Source organism: Anthonomus grandis, chromosome 22, assembly GCF_022605725.1.
Source record: "Anthonomus grandis grandis chromosome 22, icAntGran1.3, whole genome shotgun sequence".
NCBI classification, from domain to species: domain Eukaryota; kingdom Metazoa; phylum Arthropoda; class Insecta; order Coleoptera; family Curculionidae; genus Anthonomus; species Anthonomus grandis.
Genome location: NC_065567.1, coordinates 31,241,210 through 31,259,031, shown reverse-complemented (window position 1 = coordinate 31,259,031; position 17,822 = coordinate 31,241,210). Strand labels below are relative to the sequence as shown.

The following is a 17,822-nucleotide window of genomic DNA, read 5'->3' as shown; positions in this document are numbered from 1 at the left end:
TTGAAGCACATATATTTCAAGCTCCATATATTCGAGTCCTTGGTTCATTTTCTGTAATGCCTTGATTAGTACTTTATGTGCAGAATTAACAAATTTCGAAATTGTTTTGAAAAACAAGAAATGAAATACAGCATTTTTGTTTTTTTTTTCAAATTTATTCTTGCCTTTGTCCACACTAACTATTTATTTATATACAGAAATATATATTAATATATATGTATATAATTGCATCTGTTTCTAGAATCTATAGTAGTTTGATTATTTTGTACGGATTCTAAATAAAAAGACCAGAAACTCATTTAGCTACACTGGAAATTGTTAAATTCTTAAATTTAAGTTGCCCTTTGTACCATCCCAGCTATATAAATTTCTAAGTTCATTATAGTTGTGAATCAAAGGAGAAAGAGATCTATTTGCCAAACATGACTAAGCATGAAGGTAAATTTTGATTACTGCCACAAATAGGTTCATCATTCTCAATCTCACATTCTGAGCTGCTTGAAAACTTAGTACTGTAGTATTTTTTGTTAAGGGAGGTTAAAGTTTCATAATTTTAGGAAGGGATGGTTCATATGTTGAGATGAATCGTACAAAAATGACATGCAATTTTCCACTTCTTTGGCTACCTTGTGGTAGCAATTTCTTTTAAGTACATTTTTAGCATACATTTTTTTAGTGATTTTCTAGTAAAACTAGGTATTACATTATAATTAAGTGTATGAAGTATCTGCAAACAAAAATAATCCAAAACATCAGAGGTAAAGGCATTAATAATCATTTACTGATAATAATAGTAATGTAGGGATAATAAGTAAGGTTGTAATTCTTGGCTCTTCACTATTGATGCCAAAATAAGTAATTCACTATCATATTCTTAGTGACAGTACTTAGAGCCTCTTTTTGTTTTTGCTTGTGACTTAGGTAAAATACGAAAAGTCAGGGAAACGGTACATATTCATAAAAAGTTATTATGTGTCAAAATTATATACAGATACACCCTTTAAATCTCATTGTGATTATGCAATTTTGGTTTACTTAAGATAATTTTTTTTTTACTTAAGAGGAGAGTGATTCGTGTGATCCAAGGTCTGGACTACAGGGCTGATGTAAGAAGATCAACATTTTAACTCTTCCTTCATTACACATATTAAGGTGTCTGGGTTATAGTAAATGAAATCCTAATCAATATGAAATGCAAAGTACCGCCATGATCCCAATACTAAGGGTTAATTATGTAAGGCTCAATAAATCATGTATAAGAACCAATTATTTTGGACCTAAATTTCTAATAAGTTGCCTAAACGTATTAGGAGAAGAATGAAAAACAATTTTACAATTATGTGAACAAATATTTGTTGATTCTATAGCTTAAATGAAATTTTTAGATCTTAACCAGTCAAGTATTTTATTCGATTTTACATAACTATATTATTGTTGCTGTAAGATTAATCCTGATTTTATATTTCAAAAATTTTAATTCCATACCACCTGATGAATTTTATTTAATATAGTTGTTTTGTGCAGGATTTTTTCTTAATAATGTGTTAGGTGTTATACTATAGGTTCAGTTTATTATGTTTTAATTTTGCAAACTGTTATTTTACACCTTTAGAAATACATTTTTGATGTGTGTAAAAAATTGTACATTTTCTTAGGATCAATATCATTTGTAATACATTTGAATTTCAGTTTGAGGTGGTTAATTATCATATGTAAGCAGCATGAACTGGCAACATTGTGTTGGTTAACTTTCATAGCGGCTCATTGTCAGCGGTGTCAATCAATGACGCATCAAGTGACGCATGCGCCGGTTCGGTTCGACGTGTGACGCAGCGGTTCTGCGGTTGTCACTATCTGTTTTGCTTTGGTATTTATTTCTTGGACTGTTGTCAACATTTTTATTTGAGCTTTGTTCTTTATTGCGCGTTAATTACTGATCGTCTTTACTAAAGTTTTACTGATCCACGATCAACATGAAGACCCTGATCTTCACAGCGTTTTCGCTGTTTGGTAAGTTGGAAGGTTTCCTATTTTTTAATGTTTTTGTGGTATGACTCAAAATGGCATCACAAGTGTGAATTGTTATTGTTATGTGCTAATTGTATTGGTTCATTAGGCTCCTATTATTTGATTATAATGCTTTTATTTGTAGTTTTTACATGCATTTTTAAAAGTTTACTTATGACACCTTCGGCAGACAAAATGGCACTGTCTTCTTTGTTTGAATTACAAGTATTCTGGTCATTAAGGCCCTAAAAACTTGTGACATCTGATAATTAGGAAGTTTTTTAATAAAATTACTCATAAATAAGTAAATCAATTAAGATTTTTGTATGGATCATAAAAGACCACAAAATGTCCATAATGGCATGTCTTTCTTTAGTAGAAAATAGCAAAATCTGGTAATTATTGTTCTTGCAAGTTTTTCGGATCTTAGAAATGTACGTTATTCTACAAACAAGCTACAAACAACCCTTGGAACCCATTGCTCTTGACCTGATTATTCAAAGAAACTAATCTTGACCCCCAAAACTGATCTTTTGCATGCAAAAAAAATTAGGTTACAGTTATATGTTATTTAATGTCAATTCCTTGACTCTTTGTTTTTATTTGGATAATGATAAAAATGTGAAATATTTTTTTATCGGTAAACATGTTCTGAACAATCTCCCTGTAATATTTAATTAGGGCATTAAGTTGTTAATGATTTTATGCCTAAATTACCCTTAATACTTAGGGTTAAATCTGCTTTTCCCGTTTGAGTTACATTATATCATTCCATTTTCTGTTCATGTTTTTGCTTCAATTATATTTCAACATTGTAGCGATTAATATAAATAATAAAAGGTCAAAGTTGCCCAGATAAAATCATGAAAAGTGCCTTTCAGAAAAGCAAAAAAAGCAGCACAAGTATTTTGATGAATAAGTTCATTTTATCATGTGATAAATATCACCAATATTTTGACCTCTAAATCATTCAAAAAAAAAAACAAAGAAGGTTTAAATCTGCTTATCAAAAATTAGTGTATTCATAAGTCTATAAATATCATTTATAGTGACTAACAAGACTAATCTAAAACGGCCTGATTTTTAATCATTTTGCAATAATATGTTCTATAACCAATAAACTTAATTATTATTCATACAAAAAAAATGTCACTTAAAACCAAATTCAAGTAAATATTCATTTATTTTCTAAATTAAATTCACTTGCTTTAACCAGCTTTTCCGGTGGAAAAATATGTTGCGACTCAACATCGAATTTCTTATCAATTATTTTTAAAATAAATTATGTAGGTAAATAAAGGTGGCATACCACAACTGATGTATAAATAGTTCAATAATCTAATTCAAAAAACACATATCAACTGCCATATAAATCTTAGATATGGATATAATCTACTATTTATTGCAGTGATTGCTATTGAAATAAAAAATATTCTTTTACTATCAGAGCTTTAGTCATAGAGATAATAAATAATTAACATTTTTTGTGCTGATTCATTTATTTTCTTGCTTTTAATAAAATGACACAAAGAATGAATAATTTAAAAATTGTTATGATTCACAAATTTGAGACAAAGACTATTCATCTGAGATGTTAGTAGTATTTATTCTGTTCCACCACTTTATTCCAAAATACCCACCAACTGAAGTTTAAATATAATGTACATTATACCTAGGACCAATTCTATTCCTCCTGTATATAAAAAATTTATCTTTATTCATGACAGGTGCAGTTGTCATTATGTTTGCCGATGACACATTTTTCTTTGTAAAAAAAAAGAACAAATAAACACAGTGATTTCAGAAATTGACAGATGTTAGAGGTGGTGTTAGATATTAGAGTCCAATATCAAAGTTAATAATATTAGACTCTTAGGGTACATTTTAGCCAATCAGGCAAACTGAGAAAACCATATTGCAGAACTCAGTAAAAAACCGAATTGGAATATGTTACTGCTTAGGAATACTTTGAATGAGACAAATTCAAACTGGTATATTGAAAACTGGGTACTATGCATGTTTTGAATCTTTGTTCTGGGGTGTCTCAACTGATTGGCGGATAGGATTCAAATTTCAAAAATAGGCTTATGGCTCTTATGAGGAGTATAAAGATCGGACATCTTCAAAGGCTTGTTTTAAGCAATTCAAACTCTTAACTGTACCTCAATTATATACACTGGAATGTCTTACGTGTGTATATAAAAACAGAGACCAGTTTACATTTGAAAACTCCTCCACCAGACAAAGACAGAATTTAATTTTATATCTGATTGATGCCTAATCTACTTTCTTTCAAAAAAGCTTTAATTATATGTCAGCAAAACTGTTAGATAATTTACTGAACAGCTATAAAAATTTAAGCATAAAAAAATTCAAAAATTTAATGAAGGCCCTGTTGATAGAAAAAGCATATTACTCTGTACAAGAATTCCTGGAGGATGGGTGAAATGTTTACAATTCCTAAATTTTTGTAACATAATTACTACAGTCATATTATTCTGACAGTACTTGTGTATAATTTTGTGTATAGTATAAGATTTATGCTTGTTTTATGTTCTTCATTTTACGATTTTCTATTAAGCTTCTGTATCTCTTTTTTTTTAATTGTAACAAAACTGTTGTGGAAATAAATAAATAGGAAAGAAATTTACATTTTAATGGGTCGAAATTAATTTTTTCAGCTGTGGCTTTGGCTGTGCCTCCCTCTCTATCAAAACAACGCCTATTGGGAGAGAAGGAGTGCACCTATGGACCATCTTATTGGTGTCAAAATCTGACGTAAGTATCTCTCTGTCTGTAAATCCTATTAAATAATTAAATCACAATTTTTATAGTTCTGCCGGCGATTGTCATGCTACAAAACACTGCATACAAACCGTGTGGATCCATAAGCAGTTCCCAGAAGACCGATCCAGCATTTGTGACACTTGCAAGGAGATGGTGAAAGAGGCAAGGGATCAACTGGAGAGCAATGAAACTCAGGTATATCATAGTATTTAATTCATATAATAATAAAGAAAGCTTTATTGTTTTAACAAATTACATTGTTATATACAAAACACAAACTAGGTATGAACTACAGTCAATAATATAAAAGCACAAATTATTACAAACAATTAAAAAAATTAAGTCAGAGCTCAAAATTATCCTCTAAATACTCTAACAATCTATAGTATGCCTTCTTTAGCACCAATCCCTTCCCTATTTCTCTTTTAAATTTATTTGTATCTTTAATTTTGCAAATTAAGGAAATTTGAACTAGAATAAAATAAAAAATTATTTGCTAGTGTTGAATGAGGTATAGGCAAAGGTATGTACAATATAAAAACTTTTAGTAAAATTAGGATTATAAGCTATACCTATATTAAATTTAGAGTTGATCAAACAATAGGTTTCTAAAATAAACAACAATAATCGATTTAACCCAAACATAAATTTAACCGCTCGTTTTTGAAGAATAAAAAGTGTTTGAAAACTAGAAACTATATTATACATGTATCTCCTTAGGAGCTCATCAAGGAAGTTTTCGAAGGCTCATGTGCTTTGCTGCGTCTTAAACCGGTTGTCAAGGAATGTGATAAAATTGCAGACGAGTATATACCAGACCTCATTGACACATTGGCATCTCAGATGAATCCGAGCACCGTATGTTCTGTCGCAGGTAATTAAATCTGAAATCAATTATAACCACCTTAATAATTTGATGGATTTATCCCATTTTATTCCTTCAGGGCTATTTAAATAAGTTTTTAGAATGTACTGTTTTCCTTTTTCAGGACTTTGCAACAATCCGAGATTCCAACAGCTCTTGTTAGAGTCCACAGATGAACCAATCACCAGTATTAAAGAAATTACACCAAAAAGAGACAGGTGCGCAGATTGTAATACGGTCATGGACCTGGTTGTGCAAAAATTCAATGGTTTAAATAGAGATGAGTTCCTGAATTATGTTTTACAGGTTGTGATGTTTTATTGCCTAAATTTATGCATATTACAATTTTTTTTTACTACTTATAGCTTTGTGGAGAACTAAGTAGTTTCTCAGACGGATGCAGCAACTTGGTAATAACGCACTTCGAGGACATCTACAGTTATTTGCAAAACAATTTGAATTCCCGCGATTTCTGCTTGCTCTCTGGCGAATGTTTCGCTAATTTCCATAAACACGATATTGAAATTACTCCAATGTCTAAAATCGGTTATGTACCAGTAAAGTAAGCTTTTCACTTGTTCAAATAGTTCACAAACTTCATAGTTGGCTTTATTTTAGTGGCCAAGGAGACGACCTACCATGCGAACTCTGTGAACAACTTGTAACTCATTTAAGGGAAATCCTTGTTGCAAACACCACCGAATCCGAATTTAAGCAGGTTTTGGAAGGAATCTGCAAGCAAGCCAAGTCAAGTTTCCGTCAGGAATGCTTGAGCATTGTCGATCAGTATTATGAGGTGATTTATGGTTATATTGTTGCTGGGCTCAACCCAACTGCTGCTTGTCAAATGATCAATATTTGTCCCAGAGGAAATCAGGTAAGAAAATATATAATTTATTGTAAACTCACTTGCTTGGTTTGTCTGTATAATGTAGATTTTCTTCGTTAGGTGAATATTGACTAATTTAATATGTTTTTAGAAACCGCTTTATATTGCGCCAATCCTTCCAGTGGAAACTGCCGAGGTTGCATCTAAATTGAACGAAAGACACCGAGTCCCCATACAAAAGGATGATTTTGTCATTAGGGTAAGTTAATGTTTTTTGGAATTTTAATATTTTTATAAAATCATTTTTTTCAGTTAATTAAACCCAAACAACAACCCCAACCAATTTTATCTGCCCAAGAAATGCAACTACCAATCGACCTTCTTGTGCCACCCCATCAACAACTCTATAACCAGCAATTCTGTGTCTTTTGCGAGTATTTCCTTCATTTTGTCCAAAAAGAAATCACCGATCCTAAAGTTGAGGTAAGCCTGTTTTAGGTCTAATTGATTTATTTATTTTATATAATCTTACAAACAAATATAAAACAGTGCTTATTGGCATAAAATAGAAGCAGAAAGGAAAAAATGTAGCTAAGGCAACTATATCAACTAACTAAAAAAAAACAAAGAAAAGAGGAACAACAACCAAAACACCTACATATTCTCTATACTATAAGAAAAAATTAAACTTAATACTGATTAGATTAAGTATTTAATAATGTCAACATTTTTTAAAAAAATATTAAGTTTAGAGAAGAAATACTTTAAATTCAATACTTTTTTCAATTGGACTAATAGAATCCGAGATATTGGGCAAAAACCTGCTGGTCAGACCAAATGGTCAAGTGCCAGACCCTAAATGTAACTATCAAGTTTAGGGAAAAATGCTTAAGAGCGTTCTTGTAGAACATTTCTAATGAAAACGCTTTAAAAAATAATAATCCCAGTCACAAATTAATTTTAATCAAGAAAATGGAAAGTACCCACTGATTTTGTGTCCAGTCTTTGTGCTCTCTAGCAAACTTTAATTTGGCCACTCTATGCAGTTTCTTCAACAACGGTTTTTTAACAGCACGTCGACCATATTTCCCATTATAAGGCGACGTCTAACAGTCATGTCAGAAAGCTTAACGTTTAGAAATTCCGCCTTAAGTTCTTTATTATATCAACCACATTTTTTTTTTGGTTTCATTAAAATTGCTCAGTCTATTTTTGACCCCGTTTTTCGCGGTCTTCCACTTTTAGTGCATGTTCTATAGTTCCTCGTTATAAATAACGCTTAACAATTTCATTTACAGTTTTCCTTCTTATGTCAAGACGTTTAGAAATGTCAATTTGCTTCACACCTTTATGGTATGATACAACTATTATCTGTTTAGAGTCAGCCTCGTAATACTTGCATTTTGGCATTGTTCTTGGTAATACTTTAATGGGTGATTAAGGCCAGGCAATAACTAAAGTAAACTTTATAGGATAATATGTAAAATGTTTCCGTACTTTTGTGAACAACAAAATATCAAAATTCTATTACAATCCGCAAAAAAAAGTTTCACTTTTTTTACGCTCTATCATTAAATTTACTGAGGTTTAACAAACATGCGCATAAGACACCGTTGGCCGTAAATAAGATGACTGTAAGAAATAGTATAAAAATAAAATGTTACATTAAGTGACATTTTATTGATATTAAACCTTTCAGATAATATGGACTCTAAATCACACTAAAACTCATCACAATCTTCCAAAGAAGATATACGTTTAAATAACTTAAATAACTTCATCTGCAAAAATTAGGCACTTAAAATGTTGTACAGTTTGTTGTACAAAGTCATTAATAAAAATTACAAACAATAATAGATTAAGGTTACTGCCCTGCGGCACTCTAGACATAGCTGTGCATTATGTGGATAATTCTTTGCCTATTTTAACTTGTTCAATTCTTTTATTTAGATAGGATCTTATAAAGTTACATGCAGACAGTGAAAAGTCGTAATCTTTTAATTTAGCAACCAGCCTTTAGCAGAAAGCCTTTTCACAGTCTTTAATAATCACAACTGTTCTTTATTATCAATAGTTTTTACTAAGAAGATTAAGATTGTGTTCAAAGATATTTTTAAAAATTTTTACAAAAGAATTTAGAACGCTTGGTTGTTAATTGTTAACTGAAGATGCATCTCCTGATTTGAATATTGAAGTTCCTGACCAATATTTCAGGAAATGCATTGTTCTTCAAATATAGGTTAAAAATTATTTTTAGTAGAGCACACAGAATATCTGAGTATCCCTTTATAAATATAGGAAGGTATGTGATCATTATCAGCATCATTATTTTTATTTGGTTATAATTTTTTATTGCTAGCTTTAATGTGCTTAAAGTACAAGGTTTCCAGAGCATTTTAAACTTTATTCACACATACTAATGGGGTTCTCATTTTAGAGTGAGGTGGAAAAAGTAATGGACAAAGCTTGTTCAAAACTGCCAGCATCAGTTAACGATACGTGTGTTGCTTTCGTTAATACTTATGAGCCGGCCCTCGTAGCAATTTTGGCCCAGGAGATCGACCCTTCGCAAGTTTGCCCCATGATCAAAGCTTGTCCTGCAGAAAAAGCTAAGGATGTGGACATCTTTTCCAGCGCTAAATCTTCCTCAAATTGCCCTCTTTGCTTGTATGCCGTTACCGAGTTGGAATCCATGATTAAGGGACAAAAAACCAAGGTAACATTATAATTTAAGTTTTTTTAAAGGGGATTTTAAAGTTGTCGATTACAACGAATTTTTTTATGTAATGGTGGCTTTGGGATTCTAGAGGGACCTTTTGATATTTCCTAATCGGTACTTAAGCCAAATGTTTTTATCGTAGGAAAAGAGTAGAAATAAACAAAGATGCCGTGATTGTCGTAAGGAAGTCAGGAAACCTAAAGTTCACAGACATTCTAAGAAGAAACAGCTTTCAAAATCTGAATATTTTTGCTCATAAATATCGCCAATAGCGTATTCAAAATTTCCGTGAAGTATTGTTTAAATTATTGTTAACATTTGCAGCAGCATCATTACTAAGTTATTTTATATTTTTAATTTTTTATTTTTTTCACGATATTAGGGTAAATTTTTTGTTAAAAATAATAATTTTTTTGTCAGGCACGTATTGAATTTATTAAATAACAGAAAAAAACTCTCGCTTTTTTGACGTGTTATTTTAATATACATATATCGCATTTACGTGAAGAGAATGTAAGTAATCAGGATTCAATCTATATTCCCTGCTTAAAGGCTTTTTTTTTTGTTATTTTTTTTGCATTGTGAGTTATATGCATAAAATCGTTTCTTAGGTTCAAGATATATTTTTCTGAACATTTGCCATATCATACAAATCGCATCATTTAATTTTTCCCTCAAATGTTACAACTACTACTGGAATTCAGAAAAATACAATCTAGTACCAGTGCCCTTGTCTTTCCAAGTAATTTTTAATGATATTTTTTACATAGGACGAAGTCAAAAAATACTTGGACCAAGTTTGCGATCACTTGCCTCACAGTGTCAGAGAACCATGTGAAGATTTCGTGAACACCTACACTGAGGAACTTGTTGAAATGATTGTGGCGGACCTTAACCCTCAAGAAGTCTGTGTTTATTTGAAGATGTGCAACGATTCTGCTCCCGCTACTGGAATCATGGCTGAAGATAGAGAAGAGTTCTTTGGAGGAGATACAGGTATATTTTATCGATTAAAAATGCATTTGATGTCTAATTTTCTGTGCTTTGTTGCAGAAACCAACATGATTTATGATAATACAGTAAACGGACAAGATATACGCGATCTTGGGGACGAGAAGTGCATCCTATGCGAGTTCGTTATGAAGGAAATAGATGATGAACTAAAAAACAAAAAAACCGACGTAAGATTTATTGAGATCTTGAATGCATATAAATTATATTTACAATTATTATTAAAGGATGAAATAAAGGCCCTCGTCCATGGTATTTGCAAGGCCCTTCCCGGCACTATCAGAACATCTTGCGACAACTTCATTAATCAGTACGCAGATGCGATTATAATTTTACTGCAAGAAACTATGGATCCTAAATCGCTCTGCTCTTATTTGAAATTCTGCAATAAATTACAGGAGCACCCATTACAGTTTATTAAAAGTAAGTATTTGCGTCATTTACTAATGCAGTGAGTCAAATGTATATTGTTTCTTCTGCTCTTGCAGTAAAGCAGAAGGAGTATTAAGGGTGATTAATAAATTAGATGTTTCTCAAATAAAATATTTAATTATTCAAGTATTTACTTTTGTTTTTAGCTGAAATAACAAAATGCGCAGTTTGTACCCAAGCGGCCGAAATAATGCAGAGCATTTTGAAAAACCCTAGAATCGACCAGAGTGTCGAGCATATCTTTGACAAAACTTGCCGTGGAATGCCCGAAGGTTCTAAGAACTCGGTAAGCTGGATAAAATTTAATGTTTTTTTATTGCTATGCTTTGTATCCTATTTTGCTATTCAAAGTCAGTAAATATTAATAACTCAAAATCAAGGAACCTAAATAAATCCCAATTTATATAAAGTATATACTTATTTTAGGTATAATTTTCAACTGTTAGAACTAATTTATACAGGGTTTCTATTTTAAAACTTCCCACCATCGTTTTTCTCTAAAAACAGCAATGAGGCTTAAATAATGCTTCATTGTAAGGGAGTTTCCATTTAAATTGACACCCTGTGTAATGCTTAGCTACGCTTATGTAAAAACAAGCCTATTTTAATTCCAGTGCGAACATATCACCAAAGAGAAGGGAATCGAGCTGGTCGCTTTGCTCTCTCGCGGAAATGCTGAACCAGCTTCGGTATGTCGCTCACTAAATTACTGCAACATGCCTGGACAAGTTGACATTACATTTAAATAAATTCGTAATTTTTTTTAGTTTAGGAGACTAGAATCTCCGCTTTTATACGGGGTAATTCTTAATATTAATTTATTATTGTCTTAATAAGAAGAATAATCTCGTATAAAATTCCAGATATTAATCACCTAATTTTGATTTCTATTTAGCATAGACCTAATTTAATAAGTAGCTATAGTAAATTTTATGTAAAAATATTATATTTACAGATAGCTTACTAAAATAATATGCAGCTTAGAACCGTTGCTGTAAGCTAGTTTGATAAATTATAATAAGGTAGCACTAACCAAAATTTGCAGCAGCGACTTATAGCCATAATATTTTTAGGTTAACTGTGATAATTTGTAAATTTAAATTTAAAAAATACAATATTGGTTTAGACTATACTTTTTGGGGTTTTTATTGCTTAGAGGTTCAAGAAAGAACAACATTAATTTAAGTGTATATAGACAAGGAAGTAACATTTAAAGTATTCAACTACTTCTCGGCTTATTAATCTTAAATAACTGTATATACTAGTGCTTTAAATACGGAAGAATTTACGCGGCCATGGTAAGTTTTTCTTGTTAAAATGGTGGATATTTGTCATAAAATAAAACAAGACATGTATTTTATTAGAACTGCTTGGGTCAATCAGTCTGCAACCATTTTCCAAAGTACATGGAATCCGATTGTTATGATTTTGTAAGGGAAAACACAGATAGTTTGTTAGAACTGATTTTTGGCAACAATCAGGCTAATAGGGAGAATTTACAACAGTCAGGTAAATTATGATATAAATTTAAACTCACAATGTATAGGGTTTATAAACCCTAATATATTATACACTTATTTCACAAAATTACCTCATAGATACCTTGAAGTCTATTAAAGAAACATGTGGCATGTGTAAATTTCTCATGAGAATTATCGGCTTGCAACTGAAAACTAAACCGTTACAAGTAAGAGTGGCGCACCAATTATTTTATTCTTACCCTATAACCTTTATTATGGTTCTAGGAGGGTATCGAAAAAAGCGTAACTCAGGTTTGCGAAACTATAAATCGTCCGATAAAAGCAAAATGCGAATCTTTCGTTAAAGAATTTGGTCCCAAACTGATTAGCAAGTTGCAGCAGACATTTGAACCACAGTTCATTTGCTCACACATTAAAGCTTGTCCAAAAGAATTAGATGGTCCTATAGATCAAGGTAACTCTTATTTATAGGAGTTTGCTCACAGTAGTTTAACGATTTTTATTAAAGGTGTAACTGATGAAGTTGATATTGAACATGAAGACTTTTCATTGGAAATTGTAGATGAAACTAATTTAAGTAGGAAGCCTTATTGTGCAGTTTGTAAAGCAGTGGTGTCAGCTGCTAAACATTTAATTAAAACTGACTATTCCAAGGTACTTTTTGGCTATTTTCCTTCGATTTTTCTAAGACAATTAGATTTTTAGGGCCACATCAAAAATACTTTAACAAAAATCTGTGGGAAGCTCCATAAGTTTGGGGATAAATGCAATAAATTTGTAAATCAATACATGGATCGACTAGTTGATGCCTTAGCTGATGCCACTAAGAGGAATCAAGTTTGCAGGTTAATTACAGTGTGTTCACACCTTATTGAAAATGAGGATAATGAAGTGGAATATTATGAGGAAATTGATAGTAATGAGTATGCTATTGTGGAAAGAAATGATTATTACTTAGAAGCCAACTTAGAAACTTCAGATGAAAATGTTGGAATTGGTGAATGCATCATATGCAAAGGAATTGTGAAGGCTGTGAAGGAGATTGTAAAACATTCGTTTACCAGGGTAAACCTGAATCAATATATTCCATATATGCACTTATAGCACTTTATAATTTTAGGATAAAGTACAACATGCTTTACGTAAAGCTTGTGAAAAAGTTCATTCTAAGCATTGCAGCAGCTTCGTAAATAAACATTTTAACCAACTGGTGAGTCTGTTGGTTGCTGGATCTTCACGTGGAAAAGTGTGCAGACTTTTAATGGTTTGTTCAGCCCAGAATGCATTTGAAGATAGTCTAGGATACGCATCACAGAGTAAATTAGAAGGATTTACTAGTTCAACTGCGGAAGAAAATAGTTATTACTTAGAAACTAGCCTAGAAGATAAGGAAATTTTAAACAGAAATGTTGGAATCAATGAATGCTTTATATGCAAAGGAATTGTTAATGCTGTAAAGGAGATCGTTGGACAATCATTTACCAGGGTAAAAATAAGTTACTATCTTCTTTATATACAATTATAGCACTCAATGATTTTAGAATAATGTACAAAATGCTCTACGTACAGCTTGCCAAAAAATCCATTATAACCATTGCAGCAGTTTCGTAAATAGTCATTTTAATCAAATGGTGAACTTGCTGGTTGTTGAATCTTCACGTGAAAGAGTATGCACAATAATGATGGTTTGCTCTATTCAGAATGAATTGGGTAAGTTAAAAAGATTTTCTGTTTTAACTGAGAATCCATTGATTTAATTTCTATAGAAGCTCAAACTAATGATAAGGATCATATCAAAAATGAAATTCCTCCCTTAGGAAGTGTAGAGGAAACCGGTTTAAGTAGGAAGCCTTATTGTGCAGTTTGCAAAGCAGTGGTGTCAGCTGCTAAACATTTAATTAAAACTGACTATTCCAAGGTACTTTTTGGCTATTTTCCTTCGATTTTTCTAAGACAATTAGATTTTTAGGGCCACATCAAAAATACTTTAACAAAAATCTGTGGGAAACTCCACAAGTTCGGGGATAAATGCAATAAATTTGTAAATCAGTATATGGATAGACTGGTTGATGCTCTAGCTGATGCCACTAAGAGGAATCAAGTTTGCAGGTTAATTACAGTGGGTTCACACCTTATTGAAAATGAGGATAATGAAGTGGAATATTATGATGAAATTAATAGTAATGAGTATGCTATTGTGGAAAGAAATGATTATTACTTAGAAACCAACTTAGAAACTTCAGATGAAAATGTTGGAATTGGTGAATGCATCATATGCAAGGGCATTGTTAAGGCTGTGAAGGAGATTGTAAAACATTCGTTTACCAGGGTAAACATGAATCAATATATTCCATATATGCACTTATAGCACTTTATAATTTTAGGATAAAGTACAACATGCTTTGCGTAAAGCTTGTGAAAAAGTTCATTCTAAGCATTGCACTAGCTTTGTAAATAAACATTTTAACCAAATGGTGAGTCTGTTGGTTGCTGGATCTTCACGTGGAAAAGTGTGCAGACTTTTGTTGGTTTGTTCAGCCCAGAATGAATTTGAAGATAGTCTAGAATACGAATCTCAGGGTAAATTAGAAGGATTTACTAGTTCAACTGCGGAAGAAAACAGTTATTACTTAGAAACTAGTCTAGAACATAAGGAAATTTTAAACAGAAATGTTGGAATCAATGAATGCTTTATATGCAAAGGAGTTGTTAACGCTGTAAGGGAGATCGTTGGACAATCGTTTACTAGGGTAAAAATAAGTTGCTATCTTCACTATATGTAATTATAGCACTTTACGATTTTAGAATAATGTACAAAATGCTTTACGTACAGCTTGCCAAAAAATCCATTACAACCATTGCAGCAGTTTCGTAAATAGTCATTTTAATCAAATGGTGAACTTGCTGGTTGTTGAATCTTCACGTGGAAGAGTGTGCACAATAATGATGGTTTGCTCTATTCAGAATGAATTGGGTAAGTTAAAAACATTTTCTGTTTAAAATGAGAGTCCATTGATTTAATTTGTATTAAAGCTCAAACTAATGATGAGTATCATATCGAAAATGAAATTCCTCCCTTAGGAAGTGTAGAGGAAACCGGTTTAAGTAGGAAGCCTTATTGTGCAGTTTGCAAAGCAGTGGTGTCAGCTGCAAAACATTTAATTAAAACTGATTATTCCAAGGTAATTTTTTTACTCTCTTTCTTTGAATTTTACAAAACAAACACATTTTCAGGGACACATCAAAAATACTTTATCGAAAATCTGCGCGAAACTTCATAAATTCGGGGATAAATGCAATAAATTTGTAAATCAGTATATGGATCGACTAGTTGATGCCTTAGCAGATGCCACTAAGAGAAACAAAGTTTGCAGGTTAATTACAGTATGTTCACATCTAATTGAATATGAGGATAACGAAATGGAATATTATGATGAAATTGACAATTATGTTTACGAAGATAATTACTTAGAAACCAACCTGGAAGTTTCAGATGAAAATGACTGTTTCATATGCAAAGAAGTTGTTAAGGCTGTAAAGGAAATTGTAAAAGATTCACCTACCAGGGTAAACACTTGCTATACAAATACTGTTATAAACTCGTTATAATTCGTTTTAATTTTAGGATAAAGTACAGAAGACCTTAAATAAGGCTTGCCACCAAGTTCATTCTAAACATTGCAGCACGTTCCTAAAAAATCATTTTAATACACTGGCGAAATTGTTGGTTCCTGGAGCTTCAGGTGAGAAAATCTGCAGATTTTTGAGGGTTTGCTCAGTGGAACCAGATTTCCAAGACCCAGGAAGGGCATTGGGTAAGTTGAACGATGTAAACCAAACTATATTAATTCTCGCTTTCTTTCTTAGAGACTGGAGCCATAATACCATTCAGAGATATTTGCAATATGTTTATAAGCAAAAGTAAAAAAATAATTATGGAAACCTTAAAAGTAAAACATACATGTTTCGCATAAAACCGATATATCTTATTCATTTATTTTAGAATGAGACTTACAGGAAATTAGCGTGTGAATCCACGGATAAACCAAATGTTTTCTGTGAAAACGATTTAGAACATCTGGATCAACTTTCCGAGCTAACAAACGCAATACTAACATACCATGTTGGTATTGCAATGCCAGTTTGTATGACATCGGATAACTCATTGGAAAACCGGTTAGAAACTAAAGTCACAAATTTTCGTAAGCAATAATTTACAATATTTAGTTTTCCTATTAATAAAGGCTTATTTAGGTCCAATAATTTGCCGAGGATGCCAATTCGTATTAGATATCGTTCGCCAAGTACTTTTTAACAACACAATAATGCACTTATTAGTTAGGGACATAAAAATCCTTTGCATATTATTGCCAGACGGTTTAAAACGAATGGTAAGTATGCACTTAATTTAAGTCTAATGGCGCTTACTTTTTTATGTATTTTAGTGCGTAAAAGAAATTAGCCAGTTTATACAATACATACAAAATATAAATACTCAAGATGCTTGTCACTCATTATCGCTGTGTTAATGATGGGACTTAATTTTTAACACTTTATTGTAATTTATGTTAAAGAAAATATATTACTGTTTTGGCATTATTTGTGTATAATTCCTGGTCACAAGATGGTAAAACTCTCTAACCCAGAAACTTTTTGATACAAACGTATAAATAATAACGAACGTCCCTGACCAAAATCCTCTCATTATTATCACCCAACATCCCTCCTCGCTCCTGTAAAGGGGGGCGGGGTAGGGGGGAGGGGTGTCTTCATCCAAAATGATTAATTACACTACGATGAATATGCATGAGCGAGCCTCCCCGTGCGGCTGGGGTAGGCCCCACGCGTTATCTGAATACTAAATACTTACAAAACTTGCCGAATAATATGTATGAATAACGTTTCCGCTTATATAAAGTATTAGGAGCAACCCGGGGCATCAGAAATGGAAACGTAAAAATAAGTTAAAAGTTCTAAAACAAGATTTGGGGTTGCGCGAGAAACGGCGTCGGTCGGATTAGCGATTTTGCATGTTTAATTTACTGGGATAACTTTATTTGAAATTGTAATTAGGGGCGTAAATACAATTCGGCCCGATGACAATTTTATAACTCAGTAGGGCATGCGCAGACTATTCCTAAAAAGCTCCTAATGTTAACCCTTAAATTATATAAAAAAATTTTTTAAATAAAAATTTTTTATGTTGATAAAAACATAATTCCTATGTATTTTTCTGGTTCTAGAATAATTAATTCTGGTCATTTGCATTAATGTTTTTTACGGTATATTATTATATTATTTTCATTTAGGAAAATAACCGCATTACAAGATTTTCCATTGCTTCAACATAAATGGACCAAAGGGACGTACGGTCACACTATAACTTGATTATTATTCAAAAGTACAGAAACAACACATTGACATTGTAATTGTGAAACAAAAATACTTTGCCAAGATAAAGTGTTATTTGAATTTCAAAAAGAACAGAAGCTCTTAGAAATTGACATAGAGAAGAGAGAATTAAACAAATCGCTATAAAAATTTTATATACTTTTTTATTATATAGCCTGATACTGCTTTTATCAATAATTTTAATCAACAGAAATTGTTTTAAATTAATTGTTTAATCAACCAATCTGACGTTAAGAAGTAAAAGCAAAACTACAAGATTTGGATATAATAAATTTAAAA

General features: G+C 31.7%; 1 protein-coding gene across 5 annotated transcripts; it reads left to right on the top strand.

The window, feature by feature from the left end:
• The first annotated feature begins 1,832 nt into the window (after window positions 1-1,832).
• LOC126748197 (uncharacterized) lies at window positions 1,833-16,727 on the top strand. Of its 5 annotated transcripts, none has more exons than XM_050457256.1 (32): window positions 1,833-2,010; window positions 4,689-4,785; window positions 4,842-4,989; window positions 5,515-5,668; window positions 5,784-5,965; window positions 6,025-6,221; window positions 6,278-6,536; window positions 6,640-6,747; window positions 6,801-6,971; window positions 8,926-9,204; window positions 9,978-10,203; window positions 10,261-10,388; window positions 10,446-10,641; window positions 10,797-10,936; window positions 12,015-12,159; window positions 12,249-12,337; window positions 12,396-12,585; window positions 12,640-12,785; window positions 12,837-13,196; window positions 13,252-13,617; window positions 13,673-13,841; window positions 13,898-14,049; window positions 14,101-14,460; window positions 14,516-14,881; window positions 14,937-15,105; window positions 15,165-15,313; window positions 15,366-15,698; window positions 15,757-15,946; window positions 15,999-16,081; window positions 16,135-16,333; window positions 16,386-16,522; window positions 16,577-16,727. In XM_050457256.1, the coding sequence occupies exons 1-32, from the start codon at window positions 1,974-1,976 to the stop codon at window positions 16,658-16,660; spliced, it is 6,009 nt and encodes a 2,002-aa protein (XP_050313213.1). In that variant the 5' UTR covers window positions 1,833-1,973; the 3' UTR covers window positions 16,661-16,727. The 5 variants fall into 5 exon arrangements, with proteins under 5 accessions (XP_050313213.1, XP_050313212.1, XP_050313215.1 ...); XM_050457255.1 differs by having other exon boundaries at window positions 15,162-15,313; XM_050457258.1 differs by lacking the exons at window positions 12,837-13,196; window positions 13,252-13,617; window positions 13,673-13,841; window positions 13,898-14,049 and having other exon boundaries at window positions 1,837-2,010; window positions 15,162-15,313.
• Window positions 16,728-17,822: the final 1,095 nt, after the last annotated feature.